Genomic DNA, 19393 nt, shown 5'->3' with positions numbered 1-19393 from the left:
GTTTATTTAGCATTTTGGGAAGGAGTCTCCAGTGTCAGTGCTTTGTAACAGTTTGAGGTGAAGCTGTAAATAAGAGGGTTTTTTTTGTTTGTTTGTTTTTTTTTAACAGGGCTTTGCACAGGGACTGTGTGGGGATGTTTCACAAGATTACAAGTAATTATAAACAAACAAAAGTATCATGTTTTTATCAAAAACTATAATTGTTGGCAAATTGCTGTGGTATAAGAGGAATAAAACAACTCAGGACTTCCTGTTATAGGAAAATAATCAACGTCTGGATGGTAATGGCATCAAGCCAACCCCTTGTGTTTAGTTCTTATAGATAGATTTTAAATCCAGTCACGTGGTTCAGTTGAAGAAGCCCAATTTATTGTAACATTCATAACATCATTGCCTCGTGAAATGATATTTACTGGAAAGTTTTGGTTCATTTTTCTCACAATCTTTCATCGAGTTATCAATCTCAATATCAGTTTCAACATACAGACACATAGCGAAACCCATGCCATTGTAGACGCTTAACTGATATTACAGATCTCAGTAATTTGGCCAAAAGCTTACACAAGCTCATTTCAGCCATCCCCATGCATAGACAACAAAGACAGGACTGGAACACACGAGACAAAGACGAGGTCAACTGAGGCACTGCAGTACAAATCAGAACACAAGCATGCAGCACAAAGACCCAATTTCAACTGAATGCTAAGCCTTGGAAGCGAAAACATTAATCAGTTCAGTGGGTGGGAACAAACAGATAATTTTTACATTAAAAAAATTATATTAAAAAAAAATAATAAAATAAAAAAAAACACAGAAAGGGCAAAGACTTGGAAGCTACAGTGACAGAGCTCAAGGTGGCTTGTTTTAAAGTTATAGGCAGAAGGTGGGGAGTTTTCTTTTTTGCATCTGCGCAAGTTCAGTGGTACTGTTCAGTGCTGGAAGAGCCCGGAAAAGCTTTCACCACCTCAGAACTGTTCGAAATAAAAGTCAGTGCTCCCAGAAGCCCAGGTCAAAGTTCAAAGGCAGGAAAGCAAGAAGCCTCTGGCAGGGCGATGTCTGAGAGGAAGTGGATCGCTCCAGCCATTCCTGTGAGAGAGAAAAAACACAAAGTCCTTGGTTTCAGAACATCTGCTTGAAGGAACACCAGGCATCTGTTTTGTCACATAATGACAGACTAAACCATATACCACAACTACACTGATACAATGTTTTGGCTTTAAGGCTATAAGGAAAATATGTTTATTATCTAATGCTGGAAGGTGTATAAAGAAAACGGGTTGAAATTTTTTCAACTAGTAGAGATTTTCAAATGCTTTTTTGATCATGGCTGAGCAATACTACGAAGAGAACGGACATATATAAAATGCCTTAAAATATTACTATTTTAATTATAATGAGTATACTACACACAACTTTTATTCTACAAACTCAGCTTTTGTTGCACATATGGCCACATGAGTGCAGCAGAACTGCAGCTGATGTGAAGAGTCATACTGACTCTTATGGTTGCTGAATTAAAGCACAAAAGGCGTCCTGTCTTTAACAGGGAAGCCTGGATTATGCTTCTGCTATTGCGTGTGAACCATCAACGGAAAGGCTGGACCTCTCTCATCAACAAGGCTTTTTCACCCGCAGAACTGCACCATTTTGTGTACACTCTATAGAATGTTATGTGTGAAAACCCCAGAAAATCCCCATTCTGTTGTTTGATATGAAAACGTGAACTGAAACTCTTGACCTGTATCTGAATGATTTTATGTAGGGCGCTGCCGTCACGAGATGGACCGCTTGCACAAACACTTCCGCGTTATAACCAAAATGGCACTTCTGCTTTCGTTTCGTCCACTATAATGGCAATGGTGCTATTTTACACCCGGTGTCTGCAGGAGCTTCCGAAGATGAACACCGTTCATCGTATACGCAAAAAAAAAAAAAAAAAAAGGCCAAGCCCAAAAAGCCACAAGGCTCAAACATTTAAAGAAATCAAAGGGAAAACCTCCCATACTAAGTTCCTTTATCTATTTGTTTAATTCTTGCTAATTTCCTGACCAATGATTTGTTATTAAGACCATTAAAAGCTTAATATTTTGCTATTATTTTGGGCTTGGCCCCCCTTTTTTTTTTTTTTTTTTTTTGCCCAGGAGTGTATATGTAATAACACTGGCAAAGCTCCTTTCAGTAAACTGGAGAATGGCATCAGACTGTATGGTTCATTATACATAAACAATTATGAATGTAAGAAAATACATATTGATACAAATGGAAAAAAAAACCCTAAGCTAATGCGTGCCCAAAACTATGATTTTATTGTAAGACTGAAAAAAGTACTGCTGACTGTAAACAGCTCCCGAAGATGCGAGATGTCATGTCATAGACGAGTGCAGATAGATAGATAGATAGATAGATAGATAGATATTTTTTTCCTGCACTATAATTGAGCAATGAGCTGGTACCCTATCATCCATCACATTGAGGTAACACTGAATTAAAACTGTCAGAGTATTGCGTGTGTGTGCGTGTGTGTGTGTCCTGAGGCTCATGCCTACTGCTAGCCTCACTGAAACTACTGAGAGGAACCACTCCACCAATCAGAGGCCACCACTACACACACTCAGTCGAAGAAAAGGGTGTTGCTATGGCAACAATAAGGTGAGGCAGCAGATAAATGGTGCTGGATGCCAACTCTTTGAGAGTGAAGTGGAGTTAGACGGCAGGCTGGCGGTCGGCCCGGAGTGCCACTGTGGTGCCATGTGGACTGACTCAGGGTCATGTAGCGCCTGCTTATCACACCCTTAACAAGAGTGAAGTGCAAACAAAGTTTTTGGAGAAGCAATCCCAGATCCAGCATGTCTGATGAGAAACCCTACCCACTGCTGTACATAAAAAAAAAAAAAATATAATAGCTTCAGAATGGTATTTGGAAAAAAATGTACTGTAATAATTGTTTGTGTTTAAATTGAACCTGTCATGATGATGGGCTACTTGTAAGTGTGTAATATAGTCTGAAATTGAGAAAAATAATACAATTTCTAGTCTTCATAATCTTGCTTTTAAAGAGCAAGTTTCATTTTATATTGACAAACACTCAATTACTGACCTTTTAAAAGGCTGCTGTCTACATCTCTTCCAATTCTACTCGCTCTACTCTACCTAATGAAAGTACAGACCGCCTTTTTACTGCATTCAGCCCTCTAACATAAAACCGAGGATTTCATTACTGATGATAGCTTAGCATGCAGAAAGACATAAACCAGACAAAGGAGAGTTTACCAAAACCTCTGTCTGGCTTTCATTTTCTCCCAGACAATGACTAGGTCTGATTACGGATGATTTAAAGAAGAGGGCATGGTTCTTGTTAACAGGCAAAATGCCTAATAACAAGTGTTTTTATAACTGGTCTTCTTTAAATACATAAAAAAACATCATTAAAATTGCAAAAGGCTGTCTGGGTTGAATAAGCCTAGGTAATTACGGCAATCATTTCACCGACTCGCTGTTTAGAGGACAGATATTTAAGGTTGGATGCTGTGAACGTAATTTGCGGGTGACGTGGATGAGAGACAGACACAAAAAGTTTACCTTCAAAGAGGGAATATGGTCGGTCTGGAATACGGCAGCCGTGCGTTCCGTAGTCTAGACACCACTCCGCAAACTAAAACACACACACACGGGACAGACAACAAGAAAGAATAAATAACAACCTCAATGGTTTGTATGTGCATACACCTGTATCCCTACTGACCACAAGCTTTCCACCACAAATGAGCCACTAAAATCAGCAACTCAACAATATCTCAACTGTGAATCAATGATCCAAGGAAGCCAATTTTACTGGCAAATGCCAAATTTACTAATGCGAACAAAATGTTTGTGCAGCTATGCACTAAAAATAACACACTATATCTGTGTGTCTGTAAGTTTTTAAAAATTGTTTAAAAAAATCACAAATATGCTATGCATTAGGAAACAGTATTAGCTCTGTCACTAATAGGGTCCAACAGATATCCATGGAAAATCCATATATGTATAAATCCATAGATGTACATTTCTAGATTAAATATTAATTTTTTTTTACATTTAAATCCTCCTACGGCTACCCTCCCATGTGCCTGGGACAAGCAGATCAACAGTGTACAAGCTATTAGTTTATGATTCTGCGATCAATTAAGAAACCATGAAAATGAAAACCAAAAGTTTTAATTTGGTATATATGTTTAAAACTAATTGCACTTCACTGGTTGCACCTAAGAACTTCACTTCACTGTAATGCACTGTATGTATCCTGCGTTTCCGATTCCCACCACCTGCTGCACTACACACACCGCTAAGGTGCAACCTGGGTCACGGTAAAGTGGATTAATTTGTGTGAAGGGACAGACACACAGTTATGTGAAACACTGATGAAACCAAGCAAAATAAAGTTAGACAGTTAAACCTAAACATATAGACAGAAAATGAAGACACTAGCCACCCTCGAATATGTTTTATACACAGTGTGAAGAGAAATCACCACGAGTCAAAGCCAAACGCTTAACAACGACTTGCTGACTCTTTCGCGAGGGTGCTACATCACAAAACTAGCTCATCATATTTTATTATATTAGGCTAAAATGTGGTAGCTAAAGCATATGATGAGATTTCTGATCAACCAAAACACAAGACTGGGAGCTTTTACTTGCACAATGGGCTAGCTTATAAATTTAAGGTGTCCACCCCTGTTACCTCGTCATTTTTACCTTGCATTAAAAGTATGACGTTAAAAATAAGACCTGTGTCTGTGTCTGCACATAAAAATCATGCTTAAATAAAAATAAACACCTGAATAATTGGTGCAATCAAACTGTTTGGACAAGGCGAAGCGATTTTCGTTTCACCTTTTCAGGAACATATGATCTGCTGCTCATTTGAACTCTTTGCTTCAACCTGGAGTCAGAAAGTAAGCCAATGCTCTGATGAACGCTGGTGATTCATTTGTGCTGGAAAATGACTGCGGCTGTAAAAGGCTGCTGTGATGATGTGGGAACAGCAGAGTCCATTATGCCTTCATTACTTGGCACTTTGGGTAGACTGCAGTAATTATCAGTGTTCTAGCCGGAATGTGGCTTTCCACTAGAAGAGGACGCTCTGTATTCCCCTCTCAGCTCCTCCGCTGTGCCTCCGTAGTAAGAGAGATAGAGTCAGTGTGGAGAGCCGTTCTGCTCTGAGCTGCATCATGCATAATGTTTTCGGGAACTATCTGATCCTGGATGTGGCAGTACACTATCTGTTGCTACAGTGTTGTGGTGAAAACCATAAAACAACCATTTTAAAAATACTGTATACTGCACTGTAGTACAAAGCAATCATCAGGTAATGTGCTCCAAATTAAAAAAAAAAAAAAAAAAAAAAAAAAAAAAAAAAAGGAAAGATCAACAACATAGGGTCTACTGTAGACGAAGAAATCTAGTATATAAAAATATAAAAATATAGTGTGTAAAAAAAGTAGGAAGCTTGAAATATGTGGAAAATCTATGGAGTTAATTTCCAAATACTTTGTCACCGTAATTAAGTCTAGCTCTAAAAGAATGTGCTTCAGTTTTTCTTTCACATAAAACTGTTGACTTTTACTTGAAGAAGAAAACTACTGTGTACTCACTACATTTTCAAACATGACAGTACATTCCTCTATAATCATGTATTTGTAGAGGCTTAAGGTAAATAGGTAATATTTAGCATCAGGTGGTTACCACCTCTGTTCATTTTGTGACTAAATTAATCTGGAAAGTGATAACATTCTTCATTCCATAGTCAATTTCATACCATGTGTCAACTGTTTTTGACTATACACATGTCCAGTTTGGGTGGCCCTGTGCTCATGATAGCCTCAGATTCTTGTTCTTGGCTGACAGGAGTGGAATTTGATGTGGTCTTTGGCTGTTGTAGCCCATCCACCTCAATGTTCGATGTTTTGTGGATGCTGAGATGCTTTTCTGCTCACCACGGTTGTAAAGAGTGATTATATGAGTTACTATATCCTTCCTGGCAGCTCGAACCGGTCTGGCCATTTTCCTCTGACCTCTCTTATCAACAAGGTGTTTCCACTAACAGAACTCATCGCTCATTCAATGTTTTTGGTTTTTCACACCATTCTGTGTAAACTCTACAGACTGTTCTGTGTGAAATTCCCAAGAGATCAGCAGGTTCTGAAATACTCATACCAGCCCTTTTGGTACCAACATCCATGCCACAATCAAAGTCACAGAGATCACACTTTTTCTTCATTCTGATGGTTGATGTGAACTGAAGCTTGACCTGTATGTGCCTGATTTTTTTTGCATTGCGCTACTGCCACATGATTGGCTGATTAGATAACGGCATGAATGTGCAGTTGTACAGGTGTTCCTAAAGTGGAGTGAGTGTACATTGTAAAAGTTTTTAATGCTCAGTGTTCAGTCTGACTCTGCTGAATTCAAGGTGCTTTTTAATGTGTGCTTTGCTACTTTCTTTTATGGAATAGGACTTTCCCCTTTTTTCACCAGGAAGTCCTTTTCCCATTATAGCTGTATAAAAGCTGTAAGTACATGCTCTTGTAATTCCTGGGAAATTAAGATTCAATGGTGCTATAGGTTATGAAAGCCAGGTTACAATCACTAAAATCAATTTGCAAATCTGATCACAGATTAGATTCCCATCTTATCACATATACATAGAATTACTATCGACAGGAAAATAATGCCAAAAAAAATGCCAGCTTTTTCCCCCCACAGCTGGCACCCAGAGGAACCGAATAAGCTGCAAGTCAAAGTGAGAGTAAGGAGAAAAAAAAAAAAAAAAAGTGCTGCAGTGTGAAGGTGTGATTTGAATTTGGAGCTGGGGAGAGAATGACTGATCATATATCAGCTAAAATGTCACAGCTTTGTCAGAGTTGTGCTGCCTCCCTTCAGACCTCGGCAGTGGGAGGAGCAAAAAAAAAAAAATGCAGATAAAATAATTACAACATTGATCTATCTACATAAACATAAATCAAAGTTAACAGCATTTGCTGAGCAGAACGCCCACACAAACAATTTCTCCCACTGTGTTATGCTGTATACCTTGCAGGCACGGTACAGGTACTTCTGCTCCTGTGTGAGCTTGTACAGGGAGAGGAAAGCGTAGCCGTTGCCGGCGGTGCCGTGACAGATGCCATAGCCTTTGCGCAGTAAACCTCTCTGCCAAATCACCTCGCCACACTCTGCTGCATCCTTCAGATACTTCTCGTCCTTAAACACCTGAGAACACACACATACAAACACACAATCAGCTGATCGTCAGCCACAAGCAATTATTTCTGTCGACTACTCTTAATTAAGCCCTAATTTCATTTCACACTTGGTTATTCTCTCACAAATAACACCATGCAAGCTGAGAGGCAGCATATGTTACATGGTAGCAAGCTAACTACTTTATTCTGATCTCTCTTTCATATGTACCCTATCTAAGATGAGAATATAGAGCAGGAGATACAACGTATGATGGCTGCCCTGAATCCTACTGATCATTTACAGTTAAACTAAAATAAAATAGATACTGTTGCAAAGCAGAAAAATCCAGATGCAGATTTAGATCCCTGATAAGCAAGCCAGAGGTGACAGAGGCAATGAAAATCATCCTGAGACATCATGAGGAAGAAACCTTAACAGCAACCAGAATCAAAATGGAACTCATCCTCTTCTGGAGTTATAAATCATTACTCTTCTACAATAATCTCAAACAATCAAACAGCACCAAGTGCGTGGAAAAATTTTCAATATAAGCATCATATTCTTTATAACTGCAGCAGCATTTATGGACACCTGACCTATCACACCCATATGTGATTCAATACTCAGTAACTGGACTGAAGGAACACACACACATACCTTCAATACTCAGAAACTGGACTGAAGGAACACACACACACATACCTTCAATACTCAGGAACTGGACTGAAGGAACACACACACATACCTTCAATACTCAGGAACTGGACTGAAGGAACACACACACATACCTTCAATACGCAGAAACTGGACTGAAGGAACACACACACACATACCTTCAATACTCAGGAACTGGACTGAAGGAACACACACACATACCTTCAATACTCAGAAACTGGACTGAAGGAACACACACACATACCTTCAATACGCAGAAACTGGACTGAAGGAACACACACACACATACCTTCAATACTCAGGAACTGGACTGAAGGAACACACACACATACCTTCAATACTCAGGAACTGGACTGAAGGAACACACACACATACCTTCAATACTCAGGAACTGGACTGAAGGAACACACACACATACATATATACACACACAACTGAGTATCCTCCATCCTTTCTGCAATTTTTTTGCAAGTTTTTGCACATGTTTATGCTGCTACATAACTCATTATATTATAGTGTACATAGGCTGCTACTCTTATGTTTACACTTATGCTTACACTATTTCAGCTACTTGTATTGTACTCTTGTACTATTTGCACTATTGTCACTAGGTTCACTTTAAACAGAACTGTGTACTGCTCAGCGCTGCACTGGGACTTACTATGACCATTGTCTGTCCCAGTAGTCATTGTACTGTCTTGTGCTGTCTGTTTGCACTTGTGCACTTTATGTATAAATTATGTAGTCCCTTGTAGTTCTGTGTTGTTCTGTGTTGTTCTGTGTTGTTCGTCTTATGTAGCACCTTGGTCCTGGAGAAACGTTGTTTCGTTTCACTATGTACATGTGAATATGTATATGGCTGAAATGACAACAAACTCCACTTGAACTTGAACTTGAATGTGCTTGGTGAACTTCCTATTCCAGATTTAGTCTCAACTTTGCTGTTATAATTGCTAGATTTTGGAGCATGGCTGTGGGGATTGTTTGGCCAAGCGCATTAGTGAAGCCAGGCACTGATGTTAGGTGAGGAGTTCATCCCAAAGGTTTTCAGTGGGGTTGAGTTCAGGGCTCTGTGCAGGACACTCGAGTTCTTCCACTCCAACCTTCTCAAACCATGTCTTCATGGAGCTCGCTTTGTGCACAGGAACTTAGTACCAGTGAAGGGAAACTGTAATGCTACAGCATACAAAGACATTCTATACAATTGTGTGCTTCCAACTTTGTGACAACAGTTTGGGGAAGAACCACATATGGGTGTGATGATCTGGTGTCCACAAACCTTTGGCCATGTAGTGTAAATACAACAGTGTAAAAAGTTTAGGGTTAATAAACTTTTAATACATTATATTGAGAAACCATCATAAAATATAATTAAATAAAATTAGGCAATTACCTTAAGATGAAAATTTAATGTAAGAATGTGCCTACATTTTAAGAAGCTTGTGACTGTGTTGGCTGTAAACTTAGTCTCATACGCCTCATACACATCTGACTGGCTTTCAAGTGAATTTATTAGAACTGCAGAGTTAACCATGGTACTGAGGAAATGCAGTTTCCAAATATAGCACATGCTTGATTTCCCCTAACTGCCCTTAGGCATTATCAATTTTGTGAGAGAGAGAAAGGGCGAGGGAGAGAATGAACAAGCAAGCAAATAGCCCATCTGTTCATGAGAAGTGGGAAGGAAAGCCAGGGAAGAGTTTTCATTTAGTTATTTATTTATTTATTTATTTATTTTAACTGGAGCATATTAGCTGTGATAAAGTCCATTTCAGTTCAAATTCTTCTGCATGCCAGATAAGAGAAATCGTTTTACTCAAGCAACATTAAGCTCACTATGACTGTGACAAATGAGTGTTATTAAAAGGGCATGTATGAGATCATAGAGACATTGATGCATAGTGCTGGATGCGGCTCACGTTAACCCATAACAAGCCACATATTATCAAGCTCATTTTCAGTTAGCACAGGAACACCTTGCCTTTACATCTAACCATTGGTTTGTTGGTATAACTATACCTTAATATTATATTTATGTTAAACAATATAGTGCTGTTCATGTGTAACACTTAACCACTAGATGGCACTGTGGGATTCTTAGAGAAAGACAGGAGGTACTGAAATTCAGTGAGCGGTGTTTGGCCTTCCTGTGTTATTAAATCTACAGGTTTAATATCTCAGCTTTGGGAACTGAATGTATTATTACATTATTGAGTCGGAATCCTGTTCACTGCTGATCAATCATCTTTGTAACAATCCTTTTTGCATTCATCTATCATTCTAATTAGCTCCCTGTGCCTATCACTGATATTCATGGCCAAAAACATCGCTGCTAATCTCTTACACAACCTCTGGGTGAAACAAAAAAACAGATATAGGGACCTAAGTCCAGGCAGGAAGTCTGAAAATTATTATTTTCACAGTCTATCCTTCAATTGTTACAAAAATGAATACAAAAAGTGACTCCATTTGAAAGTATTTCAAAACATTTCTAGAAGCTTCCTCTTGCATGTGTGTATCTCTCCAGCATGTGTGTGTATTAAAGAATAAAATACACACTCTGCTCTGGATATGTGTGTGTGTGTGTGTGTGTGTGTGTGTGTGTGTGTGTGTGTGTGTGTGTGTGGACTGGGGATCTGCTCGTCACTCACCTTATGTGCCATGATGAGCATGTGAACCACGCCCGGCGCTCCGTGGCACCAGTGCACCAGTCTGTCTGTCTCGTTGCTGAGGGATGATGGGTAGTTGCCCGAGCGGAACTTTTTGTGCCGCACATAATCTATACTTGGCCGGACCAGCTCAGTCAGAATTTCAGGATTAACCTTAGCCACGGGCTAGAGAGAGACATAAAGAGAGAAACAAATGGGACAAATGATCTCACTTCTAATGAGAAATGGTCTGGAGTGATAAAGCAGGGAGCCTTTCAGTGGAAGAGAAAAATCTGTACCATTATCTGCGATAAGAAAAAGTTCTTACAAGCCAGTCTCATGAAGGAGGAGATGAAATCAGCAGAAGAGAACCAGAACTAATTCCATAACCATTTCCAGCATGTTGCTGTTGGAAACAACAACTCATTTCAAATGAATTATCCAGAGACGCAGCATAGTGTGGAATATAAAAAAAAAAAAAAAAAAAAAAAAAAAAAAAAAAAAAATCTTTCTTCCACTGAGGGAACAGGATCTGATTTTGGAGTACATTTTGTTATTTACTGGATTAGGTATATGTAGAATTTATTAGGGCTGCATTATAATGGCTCATATGTTTAATATTGTTTAATATTGAATCCTAATTCCTAAATTCATCTTCAGTAACCACTTTATCCTTGTCAGGGTTACAGTGGATCTGGAGCCTATCTCAAAAACATTGAATGCAGGACAGTTTTCTCTGAATGGGATGCCAGTTCATTGCAGAGCACCATGCACACACACACACCCACACACACACCTAGGGGCAACGTTGTGTAGCCAATCCACCTATCTGCATGTTATTGTGGGAGGAAACCCAAGCTCAGGGACCCTGGAGCTACACTAGGGTTAATAGGAACCAATAACCTGTCTAAAGTGACTTTGATCCAAAGCAACTCACAACTGAGGCTGGACACAACTGAGCAGTTGAAAGTTAGGGTTCTTGCTCGAGGCACATTCTGGGATTTGAACTCATAACCTTCCGATCAGTAGCCCAAAGACTTAACCACTGAGCCACCACTTCCACACCCAAAATGCGATTCATTGTGGAGTCCAGTACAAGTACACACAGACAACTGCTGACAGAAAAACAGCTCAGCTGGAACCAAAACCCCAGCTTTTGCCCTCACTCTCCACTCCTGCTGCTTTGCAGAGCTTTTACTGGTTTTGTTCTGCAGGGTTGGAGGGATGTGGAAAAAAGGAACACGCTTGGGTGTGATGCACTGCCTAAGGCTTCCTCTGAGTAAAATGGCATACTGCTGTGCGAGCAGTCGAAGGTGTGAGACGAGCGGTCAGTCTTGCTTGCACAGAGCAGCTGCGCGCAGTCTCACGGCATTGACAGCACCATCGCCACACAGACGGCATTGAAAACTGGGCTACCGATGTTGGCACAGCTGCTGCAGGTACCACTGCTGACAGTGCTGCTGGTCACGACGCACACCAATTTCAACATTACTGACACTAATTAGGAACAAATTAAGCACTGTCTACCAGGAATTACAGTAAGCCTCTCAAAAGCATATCAGTGATGCTACAGTACCTAGCCACCATGAACATCTGTTTGTAACACTGCTAATACAGCCACAGCTGCAGTAACATACACAAATATATACAGTGCTCTAAAGGCTGACCGTTTCACCCTGACACTATTATTGTGTTCTGCCATTTGTCATACATTTGAGCTATACAAGCAAAGAGGCTGAATTCAAGCAAATCTCATACAACACACACACACACCCTGTACCATCCTGTACCATTACAAAGACAGAACAATGCATTATTATGAGCAGTGGCGCATGTCCATCTGCGTCACCATTACGCACAGCCCTATCGCCTTAGCAACCATGCACGAGCTCCACCCAATCAGCTCACAGGCTCTGTGTGAGGTCCGTGTGTGTGTGAGAGAGAGAGAGAGAGAGAGTGTGTGGGTGTTTGTGGGTGTATACCAGCCTTCCTGTACTTTAACTTCAATTTATGGGATGACGTCCAAGCATAACAATTTATGCCTCTTATTAATAATTCATTTCTTGGCTTGGACACCATCCTAAGATGATCCGCTGGGTGTTTCCGAGGTGTTACTTGTGAAAAACAGGCATGCTCGGCTTGGGAACGCTACAAGTAGGCTGACTTTATTGATAGCAGCTGACAGTTCATGAGCAATCGCAAACGCTGAAGAAGCTGAAATTGTCCCATTAGGAGAGCAGATCGATAACTGGATGGAAGGGATTGGGGAGGGATGGAGAATAAGAGAGGATGTGGAATTGGAGAAAAAGAAAAAAAAATGTAGCATATTCTTTTAGACTCCTCCTGAAATTGTGCCATCAGGAAAGCTGGTGATTGCACCTTGTCAATGTGGTGCGCTACAGGAGGCAAAACAGTACAATAACACACACACACACACACACACACACACACACACACACACACACACACACACCACACACAAAGCAGACTTCTCCTCTCTCAACTGAATACAGCAGTTCACAGATCATTTAATCACCTCATTATGTTTTCACCTTCCCATGCGAGAACACACACACACAGACATTTCATCTGTCTGTAAGTACAACAGTACATCTCCCAAATCAGCCTGCTGCCACACAGACACACACACACACAGGTATTTCATCTGTCTAAAAGTATACCTCCCAAACCAGCCAGCTGCCACGTGCGCGCACACACACATACACGCGCGCAGTCTCTTGCTGCATCACGCTGATAGATTTTCATTATAGCCCTTGCTTGGCTTTGCAGTGGCAGCTCTGAAAGTGCCATTAGAATAAACTACATTGCTCTAGGGTTTAAATCAGGGTCCTGATAGGGTTTACATGACCAGTCACACACTGGAGGTCAGAGAGCTACACTTATGCAGGCATGTCAGAAATCAGACTACATAAGCAAAGACACAGATATTTTTATTTTTATTCCTAATGTCTCTATGCACACTTAATTAGAAGTCATATTTGACAGGAAAAGATGAAACCACAGTTGTATGTTTTTCTTCCACTTTCATGTGTCAAACAGTAAATTTGAACTAAAGTTTTCTGTGAGGAGCTAAAAAAAAAAAACCATTGGACTACATGCTCAATAGGAATGGCCAGAGGAATCATTCGAGACAATACGTACATAGAAAATGAACAGTCTCCTGTCCCTTTGTTGCTTGCTAGTGTGAATGTAGGGTTAGGAAAGGGGTGGCCAAATGATTAGAACAGGAAACTGAGACAAGCAAATCATGTCAGGGCAATCAGATTTTTTTTTTTTTTTTTTTTTTTTTTTGCTTTTAGAAGTAAATGTTTGATATAAAGGAAATTATAACATCTTGTATTAAAGTGTATGGGAAATGCATTGTAGGTCAGCAACTCCTGCATGTTCCTGATTGACCATCATCCACGAAAGCTAATTAATCCATCTAGTAAAAAGTTCCTACTAACAGTCAGATCATGCTCTCGGTCAGAGTGTGTTGCTGCAGGTCACAGCGTTCAAAAAAAAACGAGCAGTGTGTGCGAGTTGTGCTACCAATAAGAGCTTTATGTTTGAACATGCATATCAAATTCATTTCTTATTTGTAGTTATCTGATGGATATCAAGGTTCAGTAGGTTGCTGATGTGGGAAAACAAATTCTAAATTTGATACGCATGTAAACATAAAGCTCTCATTGTTGGCACGATTTGTGCCTGCTAGTCTCTTCTTATTACAATTTTTTTTCTTCTAGAAACAAAATGACACTATATGGCCAAAAGTTTTTGGACACCTGACCATAACAGCCATATGTGCTTTTTTGAACCTCCCATGTTATAACAGAAGAGTGGACTGTTATAATATTGTCCACTCTTCTCAGAAGGCTTTTCCTTTCAAGTTTGGAGCGTGACTGTGGAGCGTTGATCATTCAGCCATAAGAGTATTAGTGAAGTCGGGCACTGATGTTGGGGGGCGAGGAGGCCTGGGGTCCAGTCGGCATTCTATTTCATCCCAAAGGTGTTTAGTGGGGTTGAGATCAGGGCTCTGTGCAGGTCTCTCGAGTTATTCTACACCAACCTTCACAAACCCTGTCTTCATGGAGCTTGCTTTGTGCACAGAGGCAGTGTCATGCTGGAACAGGTTTGGGCCTCTTAGATCCAGTAAAGGGAAAGTGTAATGCTACAGCATACAAAGACATTCTAGACAATTGTATGCTTCCAACTTTGTGGCAACAGTTTGGGGAAGAACCACATATGGGTGTGATGGTCAGGTGTCCACAAACTGTGCTTCAGGCCATGTAATGTATGTGCTAATAAAACAACAAAATTGCAAGCTAAAAACTAGTAGACTATATATATATAAATATGTTTCGTAATCATTAATACTCAGGTAAATGTGAATTTAAGATATCTTAAAAGTGTCCTGAGATGGACTGGAGTCCCATCCAGGGTGTTTTCCCGGGATAGGCTCCGGATACACCACGACCCGGATCCACCATGACCCAGGATAGAGTTGTTACTGAATGTGAGTGATGTCTTAAAAGTACGTAAATTATTCACCAGGGTTTTCTAAATAACTAAACAGGTAAGCTAGGTTGAGATCATATTATTTACAAGTAGTGGTTTTAAATTAAAGGGAAAAAAAATAAAGGGAATAAGAGTCTGCCCAAAATACTGAATTATGCATAGCATTCTTGATTAAATCTATATGTTTATCACCAACCTGAATAAAGTCTGAATAAAGACTGTGCTGGCTGCATCATTTAAACAACTTCTGCCCATGTAAATATGTACTTATGATTATTTATGCCAAAGTGATTATTTATTTATAGCACTGGAGTCGTTCCTGAAGGACACAGAAATGAAATGGTGGTATATGAGCGCATAAGAAGTCTTTATTAGCTGTCTCTTTCCATATGCACAATCGGATTGGATCATGCACTGTAACCTGGGACATTAATGTTTAAGGATATTCCAGCATCCAGCCCAGGTCATGATGTTTGATGAAGAACAGAATACAGGACTCAACACAAGCCTTTTACAGATATTCAGCATTACATAGCACAATAAAGCACTAGCATTAGAGAGCTGCAGTATTCTCCTAAGAACAGTAATGCAAGGCAGAGGGAAAGAGAGGGCAATAAAAAGACAAAGAAATAGAAATCACTAAATTTCACATTTAAAAAGCCACGCATCATCACCCGGGCTTGCTGCTGGAACATCCCTCAAGATGAATGTCCCAAGTTACACTGCATGATCCAATTACTTTAAAAAAAGATGACCATGTGCATATGTAAAGAGACAGCTAATAAATGGTGCTTTAACTTTTCATGTGCTCATATACTGCCATTTCATTTTAGTGGCCTTCAGGGAAGACTCCGGTGCTATAAATAAATAATCACTCTGGCATACATAATCATAAATACATATCTACGTTAGCAAAAGTTGGTTACATGGCACAGCCATCACAATCTTCTGCATGCTATATCTTGAACTTATACCAATCAGCCATAACATTAAACCCACTGACAGGTGAAGTGAATAACATTGATTATCTCATTACAATGGCACCTGTCAAGGGATGGGATATATTAGGCAGCAAGTGAACAGTCAGTTCTCAAAGTTGATGTGTTGGAAGGAAGCAGGAAAAATGGGCAACCGTAAGGATCTGAGCGACTTTGACAAGGGCCAAATTGTGATGGCTAGAGGACTGGGTCAGAGCATCTCCAAAATGGCAGGTCTTGTGGGGTATTCCAGGTATGCAGTGGTTAGTACCTACCAAAAGTGGTCCAGCGACAGGGTCATGGGCGTCCAAGGCTAACTGATATGCTTGGGGAGCGAAGGCTAGCCCATCTGGTCCGATCCCACAGAAGAGATACTGTAGCACAAATTGCTGAAAAAGTTAACGCTGGCTATGATAGAAAGGTTTCAGAACACACAGTGCACCGCAGGTTGCCACGTATGGGGCTGCGTAGCCGCAGACCGGTCAGAGTACCCATGCTGACCCCTGTCCACCGCTGAAAGTGCCTACAATGGACACGTGAGCATCTGGACCATGGAGCAAGGTGGTCTGTTCTGATGAATAACATTTTCTTTTACATCATGTGGACAGCCGGGTGCGTGTGTGTCGCTTACCTGGGGAAGAGATGGCACCAGGATGCACTATGGGAAGACTATACGCAGAGGCAGTGTGATGCTCTGGGCAATGTTCTCCTGGGAAACCTTGGGTGCTGGCATTCATGTGGATGTTACTTTGACACGTACCACCTACCTAAACACTGTCACAGACTAAGTACACTCCTTCATGGCAACAGTATTCCCTAATGGCAGTGGGCTCTTTCAGTAAAATAATGCACCCTGCCACACTGCAAAAATCGTTCAGGAATGATTTGAGGAACATGACAATGAGTTCAAGGTGTTGACTTGGCCTCCAAATTCCCCAGAACTCAATCCAATCAAGCATCTCTGGCATGTGCTAGACAAACAAGTCCAACCCACGGAGGACCCACCTCAGGACCTACAGGACTTAAAGGATCAGCTGCTAACGTCTTGGTGCCAGATACCACAGCACACATTCAGAGGTCCTGTGGAGTCCAGGCCTCGATGGATCAGAGCTGTTTTTGCGGCACAAGGGGGACCTACACAATATTAGGTAGGTTGTTTTAAGGTTATGGCTGATCAGTGTAAAAAAACATGCGGGAAGGTGGATTGGTGACTCTAAAGTGTCCCTAGGTGTGAATAAGTGTGTGAATGTGTGTGTGTGCATTGTGCCTTACGATGCACTGGTGTACCACTAGCACTACCACTAGAATATAGCACTTACTGAAGATGAATGAATTAATTAATTATAACTCTCCAGATAAACTCATAAACAGATAAACTCATAAACTGTGATTACAATAAGCATTACATTACTAACAGACCTAGTCCTTTCACGTAACGATGCCATCAATGTCTTAAAACAGTTTCTTCTTATTTTCTATATTCTTCCACTGACTGGGTGCAATTACGAACTACAAACAGGTAGTTTGTGAATGCTGATTTTTGTGTTTCAACCTCAAAAGTTCAAAAGGCCATTCTCAGAGTCTGACAATCTGGTTAATAGTTATGTTTATCCAGACACGCATCCTATGACAACTGAATACAAAGAATTTATTTGTAAATCATTCAGAGGAGCACTTGCACAAGAAATGTAGTATTTGTGAAAATCCTACAAGAGCACCGGAGTTTGTGTAAATTTACATATAAGGAAACTCACTAATGTGAGTCTTCAAACAGGATAACTGGCATGTGTTACCGTGATTTTATATAGGTTAAACAGTTTATTTATACTACAAACAAGAATGTGGTGCAATTTTGTGAAACTCTGTCAAATCATATGAAAGAAAGCAATCCAAAATAAAGCTGTAAATTAAGACAAATAAGACTAGCCATTCAATTAGGACAAAAGTGATATCGAGTATAAAAGGAGGGAGTTAGTGTGATGCCCTGGATTGGCTGAGCTGCATTACTAGAAGCTTTAGCACACATGCTCAAGAGGCACTCTTTCATTGTTTAGTCATCATTTTGTCGTTTTCAGCTCGTTTTGTGGGTGTCACTTAATGTAAATCAGCCGTGATTTGAAATCACACTTGATAATTTATGGTTGATTGGCATCTATCATCAAGAGTACAAAGAAAATCAGCATTACCCAAGCTTATAAATCTGGCAGGCATTTTTTTGTTTGGTTTGGCCTATGAACCCATTTACACACAACTTTACTAAAAGATAAAAGAGGCCCACTGTAAAATAAGCTGCTGCAACTTTTTATGTGGGAAGCTTAGGATTAAACTAAGCTTCTGTCAATATTTCTGCACTTCTGTCAATATTTCATGCTTGTGAACGCTGTTAGAATAACTGAGTGCAATAGTGTAACCTGTTACTTCTGCTGCACTACAATGTGTATTACTGTCTTTCCTCTTCATTTAATTATCCTACTTTCCTACAATTTTACAATCAATTACCAAATTAAAATTAGAAGCCTAGAGTTTAGCACACGGACACACAAACACTTCTTGATTACGAAAAAGCAGTGATACCTTCAAGGGTCTTTATATGCATGTGTAAATGTAGGCATTCCTCATTCTTAATAAGCTGCTAATTAAGAGGTGGATAAAAAGGCAGATGCTGTTTTATGACTGTCTCAGGCCTCCTCTCACCTGCATCAGCATGTAGTAGATGCCTGCCAGTCCATGTGCTGCTCCAACATACTGCTTCTTATGCCACTCATAGAGCAGCGGGCATCGTTCTGTCTTCTTCTCTTCTCTGGACAAGTTCTTCCCTGACTCCAAGATGGCTGTCACTACCTATGAGAGGCAGAACAGCAAAAGGAAAGAACTCAGAACAAATGAAACAGTATGATAAGTTACAGGTTCGCCCAGAAATTTCATAACCACAGTTACAGACATTTTCACTTAAGCACCGTATATATTCCCTCTCATTCTGCAGAATCTTAAATCAGACTTGCTTCAATGCTAAAATGGCAATTACACATCCATTATCATTTAGAAAACATCCCTTCGTACCACAAGCAATTATCCTTCAAAGCAAAACTTTTGCTGCTGTGTTTACTAAGCATAAATATGCATCATCATCACGTTACGCTTTTTACCCCCAGGAACAAATCTAAAACCAAAGCCCCAGTGGAAGCTTTTCAGTGAGTCAGCATTAACCTCAGGCCGTATGTTCACAGTCAGTGCTTTCCTCCCTGTCAGCTCGTAGTTTATGCACGGATGATGGAAAAGAACATGACATTCTTCCACAACAGGCCTGTTTTCCAGTAGAGAGAGAGCCAAATAATTACAACCATAAAGA

The 19393-nt window shown here is 40.2% G+C and overlaps 1 protein-coding gene across 1 annotated transcript in view; it reads right to left on the bottom strand.

Annotated features, from left to right (window-relative positions):
- Positions 1 to 347: 347 nt before the first annotated feature.
- lancl2 (LanC lantibiotic synthetase component C-like 2 (bacterial)) overlaps positions 348 to 19393 on the bottom strand; it is a 37289-nt gene continuing 18243 nt past the window's right edge. Inside the window, exons 5-9 of the mRNA XM_034305693.2 lie at positions 18739 to 18885; positions 10550 to 10732; positions 7074 to 7250; positions 3580 to 3652; positions 348 to 1086 (exon numbers count right to left, since the gene is read on the bottom strand). Coding sequence (XP_034161584.1) covers positions 1010 to 1086; positions 3580 to 3652; positions 7074 to 7250; positions 10550 to 10732; positions 18739 to 18885 — 657 coding nt within the window. The 3' untranslated portion in view covers positions 348 to 1009. The remainder of the gene's footprint in view (positions 1087 to 3579; positions 3653 to 7073; positions 7251 to 10549; positions 10733 to 18738; positions 18886 to 19393) is intronic.

Source organism: Pangasianodon hypophthalmus, chromosome 1, assembly GCF_027358585.1.
Source record: "Pangasianodon hypophthalmus isolate fPanHyp1 chromosome 1, fPanHyp1.pri, whole genome shotgun sequence".
NCBI lineage: Eukaryota > Metazoa > Chordata > Actinopteri > Siluriformes > Pangasiidae > Pangasianodon > Pangasianodon hypophthalmus.
Note: the sequence above shows the minus strand (reverse complement) of the source record. Positions and strands in the feature narration are given on the sequence as shown.